At 34.1% G+C, this 20,833-nt stretch overlaps 1 protein-coding gene across 1 annotated transcript in view; it reads left to right on the forward strand.

The window, feature by feature from the left end:
- alpha-Spec (alpha spectrin) overlaps nucleotides 1–20,833 on the forward strand; it is a 509,808-nt gene that overhangs the window by 400,526 nt on the left and 88,449 nt on the right. The window contains exons 41-42 of the mRNA XM_090406229.1: nucleotides 1,356–1,428; nucleotides 8,081–8,197. Of these exons, the coding sequence (XP_090262355.1) occupies nucleotides 1,356–1,428; nucleotides 8,081–8,197 (190 nt within the window). The remainder of the gene's footprint in view (nucleotides 1–1,355; nucleotides 1,429–8,080; nucleotides 8,198–20,833) is intronic.

The raw sequence follows: 20,833 nt of genomic DNA on the forward strand, positions 1-20,833 counted from the left end.
ATTTTTCTTTCTTTATTTATTTCTTAATCTTTTTCCTCTTTTATTTCTCTACTATGTGTCCCTTGTAAGATTTATGCAAGCATATTTGAGAAGAGCCTAAGAAAATTGTGGAAGAGAAATAGTTTGGGAATCATATGGATATAAGAAGGGTCTGTATTTAAGTTTTCTAGATTTGGTAAGGGCTTATGCCAAGGTGTCATGAGAAAAGCCTGTTCAGAATACTATAATTATGTGGTATGAATCGGAATATTGAACAGCACATCTAACATGTGTCAGCAGTTAGAATTGAAAGAAGTACAAGAAGACAGTTTGAAGTAAAATTAAGTATAAGACAAGGGTGTAATGTACACTGTCTCCACTCTTATTCCTCATTTATGTGGGTCACATTATGAAAGAAAGTGGCATTAAGCCTGATATCAAAATCAGTGATATCCAGCATAGTACTTTACTTTATGCAGTTAATATACACCTAACAAATACAGTGGAAGTCTTCAGAATTCTTTAATTAAATTGAATAACTGACTAACTCCTATAACAAAATTGGCATGAAAATCAGGAATAAAAAAACTAAAACTATGAACATAGGCTAGAACATGACAATCATCGACTGCATTCTCAGTTGGGAGAACTTGTAGAACAAGTAAAATATTTTAGCTGTTTTTAGGCTCAATTTTTAATGAACATAGCAAATTATTAGTATATATGTATTAATTCAATTATGCCCCATTTCTATATGCCCAGTGATGAATTTTGGAGAGCATCATTTGGTACCATTGAAACTCCATAGGTGAATATGGAAGCATTGAGGAATGTTCTATGGTGATCGTGTCATGGTTTGGTGATTACTCATCATCAGATTATTTCTGTGAGCCTTCAGCAAAGGGAAGATGTACTCAAGTAAACATTAACAACCAAGGCAAAATTCAGCAGAATTGTCATTAATTTTGTCACATTCGAGTATCTCTTCAGAAGCTGTGTTATTGAACACTTTTTGTGAAGAATTTGCAGACTTTGCATGAGCATCTCACCTTAGCTGAAATGTTAGATCAGGACAACTAAAGCTAATATCGCTACTTGAGTTGATTGAAAGTATTCTGTGAAAGATCACTATTGTCATTTAGTTTGAAGCTGTGATTATATATTATTAATTACTTTATTAAAAGAAATTTCTTCAACATTACTGCTATGTCTGCTATGTGAGTACTTAAGAATACACTGTTTTTTTTTTTTTTTTTTTTTTTTTTTTTAATTGATATGTTTTTGTATGGGCTAGAATGTGTTGATGGAACAGATTAAAAAAAAAAAAAAAATTAACAAGTTGCAATATTTTGTTGTTAATTTTCCAAAACTTATAGATGGTTCAACCTCAGAGCTGCTTCAGAGGCTCGTAAGCAGAAACTGCGCCGTATGCAAGAGCAATTTAAGCAGGTATGTTAGCATTCTATCTAAAAACATAAGTAAGTTAAATAATGATTGCAATAATTAAAAGAAACACATGTATTAACCACAGTGAAAATTATTTAATTGTAAATATTTCATCCTAAGTATCTTAGGACATCATCAGTACAGTAGCTTAAAACAATAATAGGAATAACATACAGTTAGGGTGCATGATTATATTTCTATTGTAATCATGCACCCTAACTGTATGTTATTCCTATTATTGTTTTAAGCTACTATACTGATGATGTCCTAAGATACTTAGGATGAAATATTTAATTAAATAATTTTCACTGTGGTTAATACGTGTGTTTCTTTTAATTATGATCGCACCACAGGTTTCGTTATTTAAAAAAAAATGATTGCAGTATTTCATGTGATACAATTTATTTGCCGTTCAAATGTATACACTACATTTGACTGACTCCAAATTGTGGTTACTTATTAACAGTATAGTATAATACATATGATTGATTCTAAGATTGGTGGTTATTGTTATATATGTTGTTGTAGTTCACATTTTAGCTAAGGAAAAAAAAAACTAGCTTTGGCAGCAATATCAAATAGCGAATCTGCATAGCATTCTAAGAAGTTTTACCTTTTATGTCATGGTATACAATTTAAAAAAATTCGTATATAATTGAGGATGCTAATGGATTTCTAAGCTCTGTTATAATTAATCTTAAATAGTAAATAAAATACATATCATATTGCTCATCATTTAGTATTAATTTTTATGGCTATTTTTCTTTAGGAGTACCCCTTTTATGATGTCATTGGCTTTTTACTCAATTTTTAGAGCATTACTGATGTTTTAAAGACAGATGCATGAAGAATATAAGGAAGGAATAATTTTGGACATACCTTGGCAGGATGTTACTGGTTGTCTTCTTATTGAGTGGCATCTCCGGCATATGGCAATAAACATTTATATTACTGCTGAAGTATGATACAAGGAGAGGGGGGTGGGGATGGAAATGTGGAGATAGAGAGATGTTGGAGAATTGCTGGTGAGACAGAGGTATGTGAATTTAAAACTCGATTTTCAAGGGTGGGCTGTGAATTGTTTGGCAAGAAGGTGAAAGATAGAAATTTTTGGGGAAAGAAAAAGTATAGAATATGATGAAGCAAGATTAGGGGTGTAAGTAATGAGGTGTGAGCTGTTTCAACTGTGTGTCATCTTCAGAGCTTGTGGAAAAAGTGGAGACTATGTCATGTCGGCTTGGTGTTTTTGTCTTGGGTGTATCTGTGTTATTTTCTATTGTTCAGCAGTAATATAAATGTTTATTGCCATATGCCAGAGATGCCACTCAATAAGAAGACAATCAGTAACATCCTACTAAGGTATCTCCAAAATTATTCCTTCCTTATAATCTTCATGTATCTATCTTTAAAACATTAGTAATGTCCTAAAAATTGAATAAAAAGCCAATGACATCATAAAAAGAGTGAAAAATGGGCCATAAAATATTAGCCATAAAAATTAATATTTATTTAGAGGGGTAACGTGGAAAATTTTCCAGAAATAATATCTGTAATATCTATTTTATATTATTTTTTTAAATTGTCTATTTCTGTAGCCTTGGATGCCACAGATACATATGAGAAATACATAGCATGTGATATATGTTAATATACTGTATGTATATATGCATATTAATATAGAAGAAAATAATCAAGCAATAATTTTAATTATTTTGACTATAAATTAAGTTACAGTGAAGGTTTAGACATTTCTAACAAAATTAACAAATTCTCCAAAGTAAATCAATAAACAAACAGAACATTAAGGCTAGCAATAGTTATCAAAAAATGTAGACTAAAAATGTATATTTTATCAAAACCAACTTCATTATATGGCAATGAAGCATGGGCAATAAGAGAAAGAGATAAGAAAATAATCATTCTGGCAGAAATGAAATATATGAAAACAACAGCAGGTTATACAAGATTAGGCAGAATGAGAAATGAAACATACTGAAAGAACTATCCCAAACACCAGTACTGGAAACCAGTAGAAAAATACAAAACCAAATAGAAAGAGCATCTTGAATGAATGACATATGATAGTATACTCATAAAAATGAACTACAAACCAACAGGTCATAGAAACAGATGCAGACCGATGGAATGTTGGGCTGAGGCTAAAACAGGTCACTTGGCCTAGATTTGTGTTAGGAGGAAGAAGTAGTATATCAATACAGTTATGTGTAGAGTAGCGCAAAAACAAAACGAAAACAAACAGAGAAATATTTTTTTTTCTCAGATGAAATTATTATTATTATTATTATTTTTCCTGGAAATGGACAATACATCTGCAGAAAATAAAATGATATTTCTTAACTCTTTCCTGTAAAATAAAAGGATCTATGAATAAAATATCTTGTTCAATTTTGCTGATTTGAAAAATAAAATATTCCAAATATCTACAGTAATAGATATATTGTTAGGGTTGATCTGGCATTGCATTTTTGAAAAAGATATAATTTACCCCCCCCCCCCCCCCATGCTTCTAAAGTGAAACTCATTTGAATATCTTTTGCGAAAACAAGAACCAAACTTGTTGGCTCATTCATCAATTCAGTCCGGCACGTAGTGTGGAGTTCTTTGAAAAGATAGAAAAATCAGAATTTAATGTAGGCTTCAATAGTTAGACAGTCCAAGAAAATAATTTCTGGCAAGTAAGTTAACAGGTGTCCTGTAAGGACACACAGAAAAATGCAAGAAAGCTGAGCTGTGTGTATCGAAGTAGCTATACAAAAGTCATGAGAAAGGTTTGCAAAGAATATAGAAAATAAAGAGGTTTGAGGTTATACATGATTAGTTTGGTGTATTTAGCACTATTGTAATTTTTATCTGTTTTATTGTGTTTTTTCTTAGAAAATTAGTGTTTCATAGTACAGGTAATCCTCATATAACGCAGATATTAGGTTCCATAGAAATGCCACTTTATATAAATCATGTTATGCGAGACTCAAATCACATAGAAAAAGTAGGGTTAGGTTCTGAAATCGTTTTTTTTTTTTTTTTTTTTTTTTTTAATAAAGATTATATCAACAATGACATATCCAACAAAAATATATTTTTGTTTAATTCAGGTAATTCATGTAAGTTAAGAAAACATATAAACTATGAAACAAATACATAGTATAAAATTATAAAAAAATTATAAATTGTATGTAAACTTCATTGTACATAATGCAATATTTTAGGCAAAATAAAATAAAGTGTATATTTTAATCGTCATCACTGTCTTCAAAACTAACATTTCGTAGATGTTCTTTATTTACAAGTGGCCAGACATCGTCATCACTTGAAATCTCTTGGACTTTATTTGTATAATTCTCATTGCATACTTAAGCTGATTTAGTTATCAAGAAGTCAGTAATAAGACCTTGCTTACCACTATGCTGCAATTTTTTATTAAGTTCATAATATGGAGCTAAACAAATATCCAATTGTCTCGTGAATTTTCCGGAGCGCTCCATTGAGAGATCATTATCTATAAAATAACTTTTTTGCCAAGTTCACTCCTTCTGCTAATTTCTTTAAACTGAATTCTTTAACGGATTCATCGCAATCAGAATCTTCGGCAGAACTTTCCCTGCCATTTGGTTCGACGTCATCTATTAATTGTACCAGTTCCTCCTAATTTAAATCTATTTCCCCATCAATTAATTCACTAATTTCATTTTCAACCATATCGTAAAAGTGCTTTAAGTGGCCAATACTATAAAAATAAATTTTTTACATAAAAAAACATGACATATTAATTATGTATGTAACTCACCAAAAAATAAAGTGCTCAGCTTGAGATTAACACACTTATGATTTTTAATGCACTTTCCTGGCAGAAAACAAAGACAATTTTCAACAATAAGCACTTTATATGGCAAACAATTGACGTACATGTGTCCTAAAGGATATTTCCCCTAATATAAATTTGCTACATGCGCGATACGGGCAGATGCAAATTTAACAAAGATAAAATTTGATTTTTAAGTCATGCGTCAAAAAATATATGAAAAGATAAAGGGTTACTACAGTTTGTAGACCATCTTATATCGAAACCGCGTTGTATAAGTACCATGTTCAACAAGAGATACTACAATTTGTAGACTGTGTTATATTGGAACTGCTGTATAAGTGTCGCGTTATACGATGGTTACCTGTATATTACCTGTATATTCTGATTTTGTGTTTTTGTAATATTTGGTGTTTTCATAACATATATTTTTTGTGATATTGCAGTATTAAACAGTGTTGTAAAATATCACCAAAAACATGCAAGAAATGGGGGAAAAAACAAAAAAAAGAAAACAACAACAGTGAAGTTGAGAACAAGAAGGCTTGCTTCAGGATAATGAAAATGAATTAACTTCCATTTATTAGACACACGTATTCACAAGAATATAATAATTTCATTACTGCAAATTTCATCATCACTGCATCAGCATAATCACAAGTGAAGCTAGAGAGTGCTGAAGCATTTCTACACCAACCACATTTAAATTGGAATGACATCTTCTCTATTGCTAAGATTTGGCACAGTATCATCGTTATAAATGGCAAACAATAGTGCATTTCCCCCCATTCTAATTTTTTAATTAGTCTTTTAATTAATTTTTTTAATTTATTATTTTTTAAAAATTTAATTTAATATAATGCTGTGTCATTTCATTATCTAATTAAATTTAGTTTTATTTCAAATCACTTAATTTTAATCTTATTAAAACCACCCACTAGATGGTATCTAACGTTGGCTCAGTTCTGTATATAGGATTAACATTCTTTGTTCTAACTTAACCTTATGATTATGCTGATTCTTTTTAATGTTGACCTCACACATGAAAGGTCACAAGACCTATAAACACTACTGTGCCATGTGTGGGAAAGTGATTAAGGGAAAAAAAATGTAGCCTGTTGATATGTTTCTTAAAGAATGGGAGGTTGTACTCAGCAGTAAAAAAAAAAAAAAAAAGCATGGAGGAGATTGTTCCAACGAATTGGTGAATTAGAGGTGAATGGAATGAAGGAAGCTGATGAGAAGTTAGTTCAGTGTGTTCGAAGAAAGTGCAGGAAAGGTATCAGCCAATTCAGAGGAGCAATGCACATGACAGTACCTATAGAATAGGCTCCAACCCAAATGTAGGAACAGTACTCCAAAGTTCGATGGTCTGAGACTCATAGAGCGTTAGGAGTTGAGAGGAAGAGAAATAATGTTTAGAATGGAAAAGAAGACCAAGCTTTTAGGAGGCTATGTAAGTAATATGTTTCCTTCCTTCTCTTCTCATCCATCTCCCTTAGGATGGGTTGAGTCCAGTGGTTTATGATGAATTAATGCAGCCAGCTCATCACTCCTGTGCTGCATCCCCCAAGGGCAAGTATTTATGACTGTAATCTGTGTGTGACAAGTGCCATAAAGCAATGAACATTCTACACACCCATTCTTCCACCTATGGGAGTGCTGACAGATGTTCTTTGCTTTGTTTGTATGCACTGATAAGAGCAAATCTTGACTATGGGCTCCAAGTCTATTCCTCTGCCAGGGAGAGTACACTGTCCACCCATTCTGTAGTCTACCATCAGCTTTTTGAAACTCATAGAATTGAATGCTTTAATTTTGTGCCTGTCTGCACAGAGCTTTCAAAATCTGATGATCTAGTGGTATCTTCTGCCATCTTTCCAACAAATTAGAGGTGAATGGAATGAAGGAAGCTGATGAGAAGTTAGTTCGGTATGTCAGAAACTGGAAAGTGTATGAGTGTTGGCCACTGCTGCTCATTAATCTGCACAAATCCCACTAGAATGTAACAACTTTACTACTTGTACATGGTGTGAGTAATGAATTTAACAATCCATTTAACATTTCACACAACTGGATATCTAATCTTGCAGAATATATCTTTCACAACTCTAATTTTCTTTTTTTTGCATGAATATCAGCCACAAAAGGTTACAAATCTATACACATTAGTACCATAAAGTTGAATGACTACTACATGGTGTGAGTAATGAATTTAACAATCTGTTGGATTGTTAAATTCATTACTCACACCATGTAGTAGTCATTCAACTTTATGGTACTAATGTGTATAGATTTGTAACCTTTTGTGGCTGATATTCATGCAAAAAAAAGAAAATTAGAGTTGTGAAAGATATATTCTGCAAGATTAGATATCCAGTTGTGTGAAATGATCATTAAATATTCTCTTCAGTTGCTAATTATTTTTATAATTTTTATTATTATTAATTTTTTTTTTTTTTTTTAGTTCTACATTATGAGTATCTTTCTTCAAGGTCTACATTTCACAGTATAAAATTCTGTTTTGTCCTTCCATGGACTGATGTGACAATGTTAGACTGTGTTTCAGAATATTTTTCACATATATGTCATAGCAAGTTATCTGTTGACACACATTTTACTTTTCAATCATGAAGATGACTTCATTACTAGCTAAACATTAATTGGCTAATTAAATTTATCAATTATTACTTATGTTTAAGTGTGAAATTTTCCATAACTATATTATGCATTTATGATTATTTATTATCATTTTATTTAGAGATTGCATGCCTAAACATGCCATTTATTAATCATAAAATGAATATATAAAACATCCAAATATGTTTTTTTTAGATTGAAGATCTCTTCTTGACTTTTGCAAAAAAAGCTTCAGCCTTTAATAGTTGGTTTGAAAATGCAGAAGAGGATCTTACTGATCCTGTCCGATGTAACTCCATTGAGGAGATAAAGGTAAATTTCTGAATTTTTATATACTAAATGTCAGTGTCTGTCATAGCCTTTTTTTTTATACGAGAAAAACATAACTATTTGAATAAGTTTATAAAAAAATAATAATGTGCATACACTATATAGATATTAGGAACACTCTTTATAGAAACTGAAATTGTATGACAAGACATGGCTTTGTCATTAGCACATGGCTCTCGTTTAGCTCTGTCACACTTCTTCCACAGTCTTGGCATACTCTTCACCAATTTGTGAACAAGTTAGGTATTTTGAGTCATTCCTCTTTCAGTATGACTACCATTCCATGTAAAATTGTTGAATGGACTGGTCTGGCTGCACCTAGTGCACCAGTTCATCCCAAAGGTGTCTTGTCAAGTTCAGAGGAATCTGTATAGGCCACAGGGTTGGAATCTGTATGGGTCAATCAAATTTTTCTCATCAATTTCTTAACCCTTGTGTAAAGAACCTATTTCTTCTTAACACTGAAGAAATAGCTTTGGAACCTATTTTTTTTTTAAGCATTCTTCCTTCCTGTGTAGCATCTTTAATGTAAAAATAAAACACCTTAGGATGTGACATCTTTGTTCCTGATTGTGTTATTTATATAGTATGTATGTGTTCTTCAAACAGTGCTTTTATCTAGTATTCCACTAATAAAGAATCTCATTTTAAAATGAGATATAGTAGCAGCAGCACCTCTTTTTAAGGTGAAATTACCAGCTAACTATCTAACCAGGATTCTGGATCCTGGTTAAGTATTTATCAACGTGATCATCATCAAATTTCTGACGTGTATCCTCAGAGATGGACGTATAGTACTATATGTACATCTCTATAGTACTGTTACATGAAAAGTTTTCATAATTACTAAATTCTTATTGGCAGTTTCCCTTCGTATTAGTCTGTAATTTATCTATCAGGACTCTAAGATTATCATATCTTATATTTCATTCTGTCTTGTAAGGCACTTCTAACTGCATCAGTTCACCTAAATCTTGGTTTTCTTGCAGGTGTGTTTCCTGCCATCCAGTCATCAAACACATGTTTTGCTAACCTTTCTTGTCCTATTCTGTTTATACCACTTGAGAATAACTCTGTTCACACGTTCATGATTGCTGACAACAGCAAGTCCTATCCTAATGTCTTATTTTTTAATATGATTCTGTTATTGATGCCATGTGTTCGCTCCTCTAATTTTTCTTAGAACTCTCATATCTGTGGTCTCCAGTTTTGATCATCTGTGTTATTTCTAACCTGATGTTCAGATTCACAAGTTAAAATTGGTTTATCACTGTCTTTTGTAAAGCTACTTTAGTATTTTGACTAATATCTCTCTTATTTATATTCCATATAAGTTTAATCACTTGATTCCCTAAAATACCAGATTTATTAATTTTGTTGTCTAGTTCCATATTTAATTTGTCATCTTCATGAAAAATCTTGCCTTTAATAGTGGCAATATTTTACTTGTTCTTTAAATTTCCTACTTAGGATGCAGCTGATATTTTCAATGTTCCGTTTTATTTTTAGTAGTCTTTTGCTGATTTTCATACCAAATTTGCTTTGTAGAGAAGAAAAGAGTGGGCATCAGTGGTAGTAGCAGGCATTGAATGATTTAGTTGTTAAAAAAAGGAATGTTGATAGAGACTTGAAGAAGTTGTTGCAGGAGGTAAAGGATAATAGTGTTTTTGGAAAAGTTGTTAATGTGTTGCCTAGATATGTCAATAGTGAATTGAGAAGGAGAGCAGAGATAATGAATAGCAAGATGGCTGAGTTGTGTGAAGCAAAGGGGAATCAGTTCGTGAATCTGTGGAGTGAATTTGAAGGAAAGCTGGAATGGTTTAAGGTTGATTTAAGCACCAGATTGTGGTGAAATTACTTAGGACCCATTACATGCACTGTGTATATGGAAGGATCACTGGTGAGGAAGAGATCTAGGATGTTTGGGGAGTAATTAGGGTTATCTGTTATTCTGGTTGGCATGTGAACAATTTATGTAAATTTGTGACTGATGGCAAATGTTTCGGCATCTCTACCTGCTTGATCCATACAATTAGAGGAGGAAAGCTGGTTGGTCTTGTGGACATTAAGATCTCCTAGTAGGATGATTTTGCTGTTAGGGAAGTGGAACTGAAGAAGATCAAGGTTTAAGGAGAGAAAGTTAAAGAGCTCAGAGTGTTAAGTGGCATTGGTAGAGTGATAGAGACAGCAAAAGAATTTGACTGAATGGGGCAGGAGATTTTCAACCAAAGAAAGCCAAAGTTGGGTGATTCTAGGTTGGATACTCTCTGGCATGGTATGTCAAAATGCAGATGTCCTTGGGTCCAAAGGGGTCAAAGAGTGTGTGTGGGAAAGTTAAGATGAATAGTACTAGGGAGTGGTGAAATTTGGGTCTCCCAGGAAGAATAGGTGAGGTTTGGTAGACTGGAGATGGTAGTGGACACTGTTAAGATTGGAGTTGAAGCCACGGATGTCGAAGTGGATATGTAATGCTCTGTGGGGCATATATTTGACTGCAAGGGTGAGGCATGTTTCCTATGCAGCACCTGCATACTGATCTCCATGGTGGCTAATAGTGCTGTCGCTTGATTTCTGCATCAAGTTTTGGCATTTTCTTCAAGTGTTTTCAAAGTTGACCTTCTTATTCTCTCTGGATGAAAGTTAGGTTAGGTTGAACTCATAATGATTGGAGGCAAGTGCCTTTGAACTTGTTAATTGCTGTTATTAGTTTAGGTTTAATTGCATGGCATAAGCAGGATATATCAAGCAATATAGTCTATATTTTAGTTTTAAATCATCATTTAGAATTGAAGGAGGTACAGAAAGATGATGTAACATAAAACCAGGTGTAAGACAAAGATGCATATTATCCCTACTTATTCATCTTTTATATGGATTGCATTATGAAGAAAAATAGCATTAGACCTGATATCAAAATCTGATATTAGACCTGGTCTAATATCAGATTTTGAAGATCTGAGATGTCAATCTCAGATCTTCACTTTATTGCTCATGAGAATGTCATATTCATAAACAAATCTAGTACAAGTTTGTAGGATTCTGTAACTATATTGAATAACTGCTGATAATCTGGAAATTTAGCATGAATGTGAATAAAAGAGTCAGAAACATCAAAAACATCACGTGTATCCTGAATAGGAAACTTATAGAACAAGAAAAAATATTTCAGCTACTTAGGCACAATTTTTAGTGAAAAAAAAATTCCAACCTTTTTAGTGAAGATCGGAAATGAAAATATGAAAATGGAAACTAGAATAACCAAGGCTGGAAAGATGGAGAGTCATTAAGTTTAAATGGAAAATAAGAGAGAAATTAGTCAAAATACCAAATTGATAGTATACAAGGCAATGTTCAAACTAATTTTAAATTAATAAGAATCTGAGAGATGAGGTAGAAATAAAGCAGCTGATCAGACTAGAGATCACAGATATCATTGGCATAATCATATTATATAAAAAAAATATTTTAAAAGAATTTGACATTCTTAGCATTCAGGAATGTCAGAGCAGAATTAATTTCACATGGTTTGGTCATTAAAAGAGAATGAGAAAGAAAAGATTAGAAAATTTAGTGATGCTAGGATGCCAAGAAAGATCCGGAGGAAGAATTTAGGTGAATTGAGGCAGTTAGAAGTGCCTTAGAAGATTCAAGTATAAGATCTGATAATATTGGAGTCCTGGCAGATAACAGATTAATTTTGAGGATACCTACCCCTTGAGGAGTACATATCTGGAATTTGATGAATTTTTACAGCATTTATTCAGTTTACTGAAGGACGCCTGCAGACTTGCACTGGATTTTTTAAACTATAACATCATCTGCATAAAGATAAGAGCAGAGATATTTTTATTACTCCCACCAATGAGAGGCAGAAAGGCCTATAGCAAATAAATACTCTGTGTGGGTAGGCATCCAGAGCAGAGTAATCTCCTGATATTCTCAAACTATTGGAGATTGTAGTCTTTTGAAAATACTTCACAGTGGAGGCTGTTCCACAGAATTGGAATGGATGGAATGGAAGATGACCAGGAATAGTAGGTTTGGTAAGTATGCAATTAGACTATAAAGGGATGTTGAGCAGCTATTGCTTGAGTTCCTGTAGATCTGGAAGAAATGGGAGGAATAATGGATGCTAGTTTTGCTAAACAATAACCACGGAAGAAACTGATCTTCAATGAAAAAGTGGCTGAAAAGAGTGTAAGAAATGTGTCATTATTCAACTGTGAACTGCCCTTTCTGAATTTCATCAAGAATTTTTAGGGATGTCTTAGGTGCACTACTGCAAACATGAACAACAGTATTCCAAACTTGGGATTTGGGATTTACTGTTCAGAAAGAAATACTGTCTTGAGCAGAAAAGGATGCCAAGTTTTTTCTGGAAGCTGATGATGCTACAAAAGTGATATGGTTATGCCAGGAAAGGTTTAGAGTAAGAGTCAGTCTGAGAAGAAAGATTTGGTCTTGACTGTTGAGGTGAGCATTAACAAAGAAGTGGAGAAAATCTGAGGTCTAGTTTTGCAAGTAAAGAAGCAAAACTGTATTTCATAAGCAGTGAAGTCTATTAAGTTGCTTTCAGTCCAATCAAGGATGCTATGGAGATCAGTGTTCAAGTCATTTATTACAGATGATATTGAGGCTTGAGATGTTTGAGCAGTACAAGGCTTGTCATGTGAGTAGGATGCACATTGAGAGTGTTATCATCATCAAAACTATGAATAGTATTTGCAGTCAATGAGATTAGCTCATTTATATAAATTAGGGAGAGGTTTGGTGAATTCACAGAGCTCTGATGAACACTGGCATTAACAGAAAAATTTGAAGAGAAAGAGAGAGAGAACACCATCCATTTCCTGACCATATACCCGAGATGAGGTAGTCCCACAAGGTTCTGTTTTAAGTATCATGCTTTTTTGCAATCAAGATTAACTTGATAACTGAACAACTTCCTCCAGCAGTGAGTAATGCCCTCTATGTGAATGACTTCACCATCTTCTGTCATTATTTGATATATGAGGGCCAGAGAAAGACAGCTGCAGCAAACATCTCTCAAAATGGGTGATGTCAAATGAGTTCACATTTTCACAGTAGAACTGTTTGTTTACATTTTTGCTGTAGATATGGTCTTCATCCTGATCCAGAACTTGGACTAGGAGAAACTTTAATCCTAGTTGCACCAGTAGCAAAGTTCTTGGTATTCATGTTTGTAAAAAAAACTCAGTTTCCTCTCATTTGTCAGTTGAGAGCTAAGTGCCACAAAACAATAAACATTCTTCACATCCTATTTTTTACCTCTTGGGGTGCAGACAGATAATTCTTTGCTCTGTCGGTATCATGTGCTTATAAGATTGAAACTTGATTATGGGACTCAAGTCTATGTTTCTGCCGAGAGTATTCTACAATGGTAGATATTTCACCATTGAGCAATAAGAATTTCAGCTTGAGAATTTCAAACTTCACCGATCCCTAGTCTGTATGTCAAAGCAAACGAACCCCCTTTGTCGCTTCAGTCATTGTCTCTATTATTATATTCTACAAAAATAAAATCCCTGTTAGACCATCCCACATGACCAACTATTTTTTGCTCATGGTGAGAGATCTATACAACATCCATCAGACTACTATATGACCCTTTAGTTTGCAATTAAAAGCTCTTATACAAGATCTAGATATTGGAGTAGACAACATAGCTCAAATGCCACTAAATACACTTCCACTGTGGTATACATACCACCATGTAGCCTTTTCTTTTGCAGGCTTCCCAAATTTTCCACCCCTCCTGTTGTCTACCAGCATCTCTTTCAAACATAGAATCAAATGCTCTGATTTCATGTCTGTTTATACTGACAGTTCAGTCCATAGTGAGATTTTCTGCTGTCATCCCAGACAGTATTATATTTATTCAGAAACCTCTAGAATGTAACATCTTTCCTGTTGAGCTGTATGTGATAGAGCATGCATTAAATTACATATGGTTGCATTGCTACCCAAGATGTATAATATATTTAGATTCACAAAGTTCTCCACAGGGAGTAAGATGCCTAGAGCTGCAGAAACCTTCAGGGACTCTCTTGAATACAACATGCCCTCTATCAGTTATGAAAGCTATACTTGGATGTATGCTTCTGTTGGATTCCAAGCTACATTGGTGAGGAAACAAGGCTGCAGGTACTGTAGCTGAGTCAGCTAGTTTCTCATGCTTCCACCTTCTGCCTGTCCCATACACTGATTACAGACTTATCATGACATAAGACAGAGACTTTTATCCCAGTGGTAGTCATCATGGAATAGAGAGAGATCAGTAATGAGTTCTATCTAATCAAGCACAAAATCAAATTGTGGTGGATTAGTCTACACAGGGACTACTGTAAAGAGGAAGTTGTTCTTGCTCTGCTTCACATAGGCCATAATCATCTTATAGACTCCTGCTGAGGAGCAATGTCATGCCTGTATGTGAGTTGTGTGACACTGGACTAACCATCATTCATATTTTAATTGACTGCTCTCATTTTGCCAATGAGCAAAATATGTCTGAGTCCTGTACACTCAGGCATTTTATCAGATTCATCGTGTCACCTCAGTTTTTAAATTGTTACAGAGTATCAGTGTTTATCATCTTATATAAATTATATACATATTAGTTTTATTAGTTTAATATATTTTATATATGATTTTAAAATAATGCTTTATTCTTTTTCTTCTCTTTTTTTACTTTTTTTTTACATTTGTTTTCTACATATCTTTTACATATGTTTTTCTACACCTAATTTTTATAACTGTTTGTGCTCTTTTATTTATGTGTTACTTTCTGTACCACTGAGATGTGTAATTTGTTTTTATATATAAACATTTTAGATCTATATATGCAACTTATTTATTACATTGTGTACTGGTACAGCATGACCATAGCTGTACTAGTGCGAGTAAACCAAAAACAGTTGAACAAACCGTACATCTCTGAACCTTTTTCAAGAATATTAAAGAAATATAATTTGATGCCAACATTATAAAGCTAATAATAATGATAAGTCTCTGTTGAATTTTTGCTCAGGATATGGACTAACGCCATGTGCACAAGTTCACTTGGAGAGAAGACACAAGAAATAGAAAAGCCTCGTTGACTATATTATTGGTGATAGTGAATTTTTATGCTGGTTCATTCAAGATTCAAGAGTTATTACTTAGTTTTAAGTAGGATAAAACTGAATATGACATTGAAAAGAAGAGCATGCAAAAAAGTTTTAAAAATAATTAAAGTTGGCAACTTTTACCAGTAAACTGTGGACTCACATTATTGAAGAAAGAAACATTATTGAAAACTATTCAAACATTATTGAAGAAAGAAACAGTTCAAGAACATGAACCAAACCTTGGAGTCTCACTGGAAAACTCTGAAGAGAACATCGATTGATTCAGCTAGGGGAGCATGTGGTGAAGTTGTTTTCTGTATGTAATAGAGCATACAGAATGCCATGGTGGGCAGAAGAAGTTAAAGATGCAGTCCTGGAAAAGAAGAATGCACACTGAAAGTTCCTTGCGAACAAGTGTGCAGATATCCTAAAAGAATACAGAGAAAAATGTAAAAGAGCTGAGCTATGTGTGTAAAAGTGGCTAAACAAAAGTCATGAGAAGACTTCGGTAAGAGTACAGAAGGTAAATATCAGGTAGGTGACAAAATGTTCTGGAGGCCATTGAAAAAGCTTATGTAATAGATCATACAGAATGCCATGGTGGGTAGAAGAAGTTAAAAATGCAGTCCTGGAAAAGAAGAATGCACACTGAAAGTTCCTTGTGAACAAGTGTGCAGATATCCTAAAAGAATACAGAGAAAAATGTAAAAGAACTGAGCTATGTGTGTAAAAGTGGCTAAACAAAAGTCATGAGAAGACTTCGATAGAGTATAGAAGGTAAATATCAGGGAAGTGACAATGTTTTGGAGGCCATTGAAAAAGCTTAGAAATTAAAGAAAGAGTTCTGTAAAAGGAATCAAAGATGATAAAGCTGACATAAAAACTGAAGATATGGATATCCTAGGAGTAATTACTTTGGAAGACTGTTAAGTGAAATGAGCAGTGACAGAACTGTAGTAGAAAGTTTTCAACAGAAATGCAACCAGGAGTTCATATTAGTACTTGAGGTAGGGAAAAAACCATCAAAAACTTGAACTGACCTCGTGTTTTCACGAGGTCAGTTTACCTGTTCTCAGGGATGAAAAATCTGAGTTTCCAGGTGAAAAAAACCCCTATCTCTGTATGAGACCATCTAACTCACCTTTAGTTGAAAGTGACCAGATAAAGGTTCCTCATGTCTTGGACAGGAATTGAACCCAGGTCTTTCCAATCAAAGGGCTTCGTCTATACTGACTGAGCTACAATGGTTCTGATAATGGCTTGTTAATCTCAAGCTGAAATATTTGTAAATAACTGTTATTAACTTTTCTTGTGTTCACATGTTAAAAATATTCAAGTGTTATGAAAGTGAGTGCCTGAACTGCTTTTCATGTCAAAAGTGAGCATGGTATGATGACTATCACATAAGGTATGAAAATTGAGTGCCAAGAGAACAAAGAGAGGAATTTAGGACTGACTTAAGGTGAATGAAATACAAAATGACAAGGTGACTGTAATGAGAAAATTGGCTGTGATACAGTCGTCAACAGGATAGTGAGCTTCAGTGATTGGAGAAGCATTTCAAGAGTGGTACAGTGGAGAGGAGTAAAAATGTAAATGTGAGGGAGAAGAGAAAAGAGTATAAAATTACAGAGGGACACTTTGCAGGAAAACAGTGTTATGATATTTCCATAATCAGGTATATACTTGAAGATTGTGATGAAATTGTGTTTTTGCTGCAAAGAATAACAATGTTAGTGACACTGTTAGAGTAAGAGGGGAAAAGTGAAAGAGTTAATAGTTTTGGCAGATATGAGTGATTTGAGATGACTGCAGAGGAATTATTATTAAGATTGCAGAAGATCTGATGATAGCAAAAGAATTGCAACCAACTAGAGTAGTTCAGTAGGAAGGTCAGGCTAAGGGAGATATCATATTTGAGACTATTTAGTGTGAGATAGAAAAAAATGGCACAAAATAGTCATTTGCTGCTATAGGTCAGTGATTGGTGCAAAGGGAAAGATACAGACCCCCCCCCCCCTCTGTAATTTTTAAACTGACGTCTAGATGTCACTACGACCTCACTTACCGGTACAAAAGGAGGCATGGAGCCATGTGTTGTTCAATGATAAAAAGTACGAGCAGAGTGGGTAGGTCGAGGGAGCTCAATGACTTTGAACGTGGACTAGTTATTGGTTGCCACATCAGTAAGAAATCTGTCAGAGACATTTCAACCATCCTCAAGTTGTCCAGGTCAACAGTTGGTGATGTGATTGTGAAGTGGAAATGCGAAGGCACAACCACAACAAAACCACAGTCAGGTAGGCCATGTTTAATGACAGACAGGGACCGTCTAGTGTTGAAAAAGGTGGTTCGTGGAAATCACCAGATATCGAGTGAAACAATCACCTGGGATTCCGCAGTGCTACTAACTGTCCAGCCAGCACCATGACTGTGCGTCGAGAGTTAAGAAGAATGGGGTTCCATTGTCGAGCAGCTGCCCATAAACCAAACATTTCTCTTGTAAACGCTAAATGCCACCTGCAGTGGTGTAAAGAGCAACTCCACTGGACAGTGGACAACTGGCAATGTGATTTGGAGTGATGAATCATGCTTTACCATGTGGCAGTCCAATGGGAGAGTCTGGGTGTGCCAAATGCCTGGAGAATGATTCCTGCAGGCGTGTGTAGTGCCAACAGTGAAATTTGGAGAAGGTGGCGTTACAGCATGGGGATGTTCTTTATGTGGACTTGGCCCTCTCATAAAACTACACAGAAATCAAAATATGGAAGGCCACCAGGACATTTTGACCCATTGCGTACAGTCTACAGTAGAAGATCAATTTGGTGATGACTATTGTCTGTATCAGCATGGCAATACTATCTGCATAAAGCAAAGTATGTGAGGGAAAGCAAAAATACTTTCAAATTTAAAGTCTGGTAAGCCTAACATAAACCAGAAAGTTACCGACCTATTACTCTCCTCAGTTGTTATTATAAACTCTTTGAAAGACTTATTTATAATAGAATAAGCTCCACAATTTTTAAACATGTTCCAATAGAACAAGCTGGCTTCAGACAAAATCGTGGGTGTTGTGACCAGGTTCTCTCTTTAATAACTCACTCATATAAGCTGGTTTTCAAAAATTGTTAAAAACATCTGCAGCATTTATTGATTTATCAGCAGCCTTCGACACTGTCTGGAGACAAGGCCTTCTTTATAAATTATATAAAATCATCCCATGCAAAACAATAGTCCATATCATCAACAATATGCTAAGAGATAGAAGATTTATAGTGGCTATAGGTAATAAAACTAGAAACGAAAGGAAGTTAAATAATGGATTGCCACAGGGATCTGTTTTATCTCCCTTATTATTCAATCTGTATAGATCTGATCTTCCCGTCATTACATCAAGGAAATTTTGTTATGCTGATGATAGAGCAATAACTATACAGCACAAATGCATAAGTCATACAGAAGAAATTCTAAAAGCTGACATAACTATACTGGATGAATATTTTAAAAGATAGAGACTCTGTTTAAATAGGAGCAAAACAGTAATATCTTGTTTTCACCTTGGCAAATGTGGAACTAAAAATTGAATTGAACAATACTATACTTCCATATAATAAATTCCCTAAGTATTTGGGAATTTATTATATGGAAGTTATTATTATATACACGTTCTCTCACTTTTAGGCAACATCTTTCAAACTTGGCATACAAACTAAGGCATATAATAATATCTTACAGACACTGTGGCACTTCTTGAGGTTCAAGGGCCTCTACCCTTTGGACAACAGCTCTTGCTCTGGTATTCTCAAGTGCTAAATACTGTGCTCCTGTGTGGCTGAATAGCCCTCACACGAGGATTATCGACTGTCAATTGAATAATACCTTAAGATTAATTACAGGCTCTATTAGATCGACTCCAACTTATTGGTTACCTCTTTTAGCAAGCATTATTCCTACAGAACTACGTAGATTGAATTTTTTAGTCTGTGAATTTCAAAAAATTTCTGGTAATCCAAACCTACCTGTTTATAAGGACCTCCCAACTCTTAACGTCAATAGATTGAAATCTCATCATCCATCACTACGAGCAGTAGAAGAACTAGACCTAAATAATTTTAATCCTCTATCAAAATAGGGGAATAAATATCAAGGAAATATGGAAGGAAAATACGAATGAACATTTGCATAACATGTTTAAAGGTATGTAATTGCAGATGTAGACTTCTGTGGCTAATTGGTTCAAAAGATATATTTCGGTGATTACACCACATTTTTTTTATTATTCAGTTATATAAAACACTGAAATATTAGTTCCCGACAAGTTTCGTAAATCGTAGGATTTACATCTTTAGGGGTAAATAGTATAACTTAAAGTTTAAACAAGAGAATTAATAAATACAAATCATAACCGTCTGGCTATTCATAAAACTCAAATAACAGAATGCAGATATATAACGTTATTGACGTTGAATATATCTGCATTCTGTTATTTGAGTTTTATGAATAGCCAGACGGTTATGATTTGTATTTATTAATTCTCTTGTTTAAACTTTAAGTTATACTATTTACCTCCTGAAGATGTTAATCCTACAATTTACGAAACTTGTCGGGAACTATTATTTCAGTGTTTTATATAACTGAATAATAAAAAAATGTGGTGTAATCACTGAAATATATCTTTTGATGTTTAAAGGTAATCAAATCATAACACGTTTGGATCTACCTTCCAAAACCTGGTCGATACTAAATAGGATTCGGACAAACCATGGCCTATGTGGAGATACTCTATAAATGGAATAGACAGTCAGCTCCAATAGTGATTGTGGTGCTCCATGACAGACTATGCAACATATAGTAAAAGAGTGCACCTTACATGCTTATCAGAATGACTGGAATAACTTTTTACAAGCGGCTCTGAAGCTGTGACCTGGATTTCAAATTTAGATCTGAATTTATAATGTTATATATGTTAGCATATTAAGACTTTTATTTTAATTTTTTCAATTCCTTGGATTAGATCTATGTTTTCCTTTAAAGTTTTAACTTAAAATATTTTAAACTCTTCAATCCTGTTAATATATAATGACATGATTCTCTTTTTTAACATCATGTTTTTGCCTTGAGCTGTGTATGTGAGGGAATGGTTTGTGGACAATAACATTCCAGAAATGGACTGGCTGGCCCAGAGCCCTGACCTGAATCCAATAAAGCACCTTTGGGATGAATTAGAACGCAGACTTCACTCCAGACCCCAACGACCCATATCATGAACTGCTCTGGCTACAGCTCTTCAGGAAGAATGGGCTGCCATTCCTCCAGAGATGTTCTGATACCTAGTAGAAAGGCTCCCCGGTAGAGTTAGAGTTGTCATAGAAACAAAGGGTAGACCCACTCCATATTAATGTCCACTACTGGAAAGTGTGTCACAGGGAAAATCTGATTACAGTTTCGAGTAGGTGTCCTGATACTTTTGATCAGATAGTGTACATGACAT

This window comes from Typopeltis vanoorti, chromosome 16, assembly GCF_054136105.1.
Source record: "Typopeltis vanoorti isolate ZY-2024b chromosome 16, IOZ_Tvanoo_1.0, whole genome shotgun sequence".
Classification (NCBI taxonomy): Eukaryota; Metazoa; Arthropoda; class Arachnida; order Uropygi; family Thelyphonidae; genus Typopeltis; species Typopeltis vanoorti.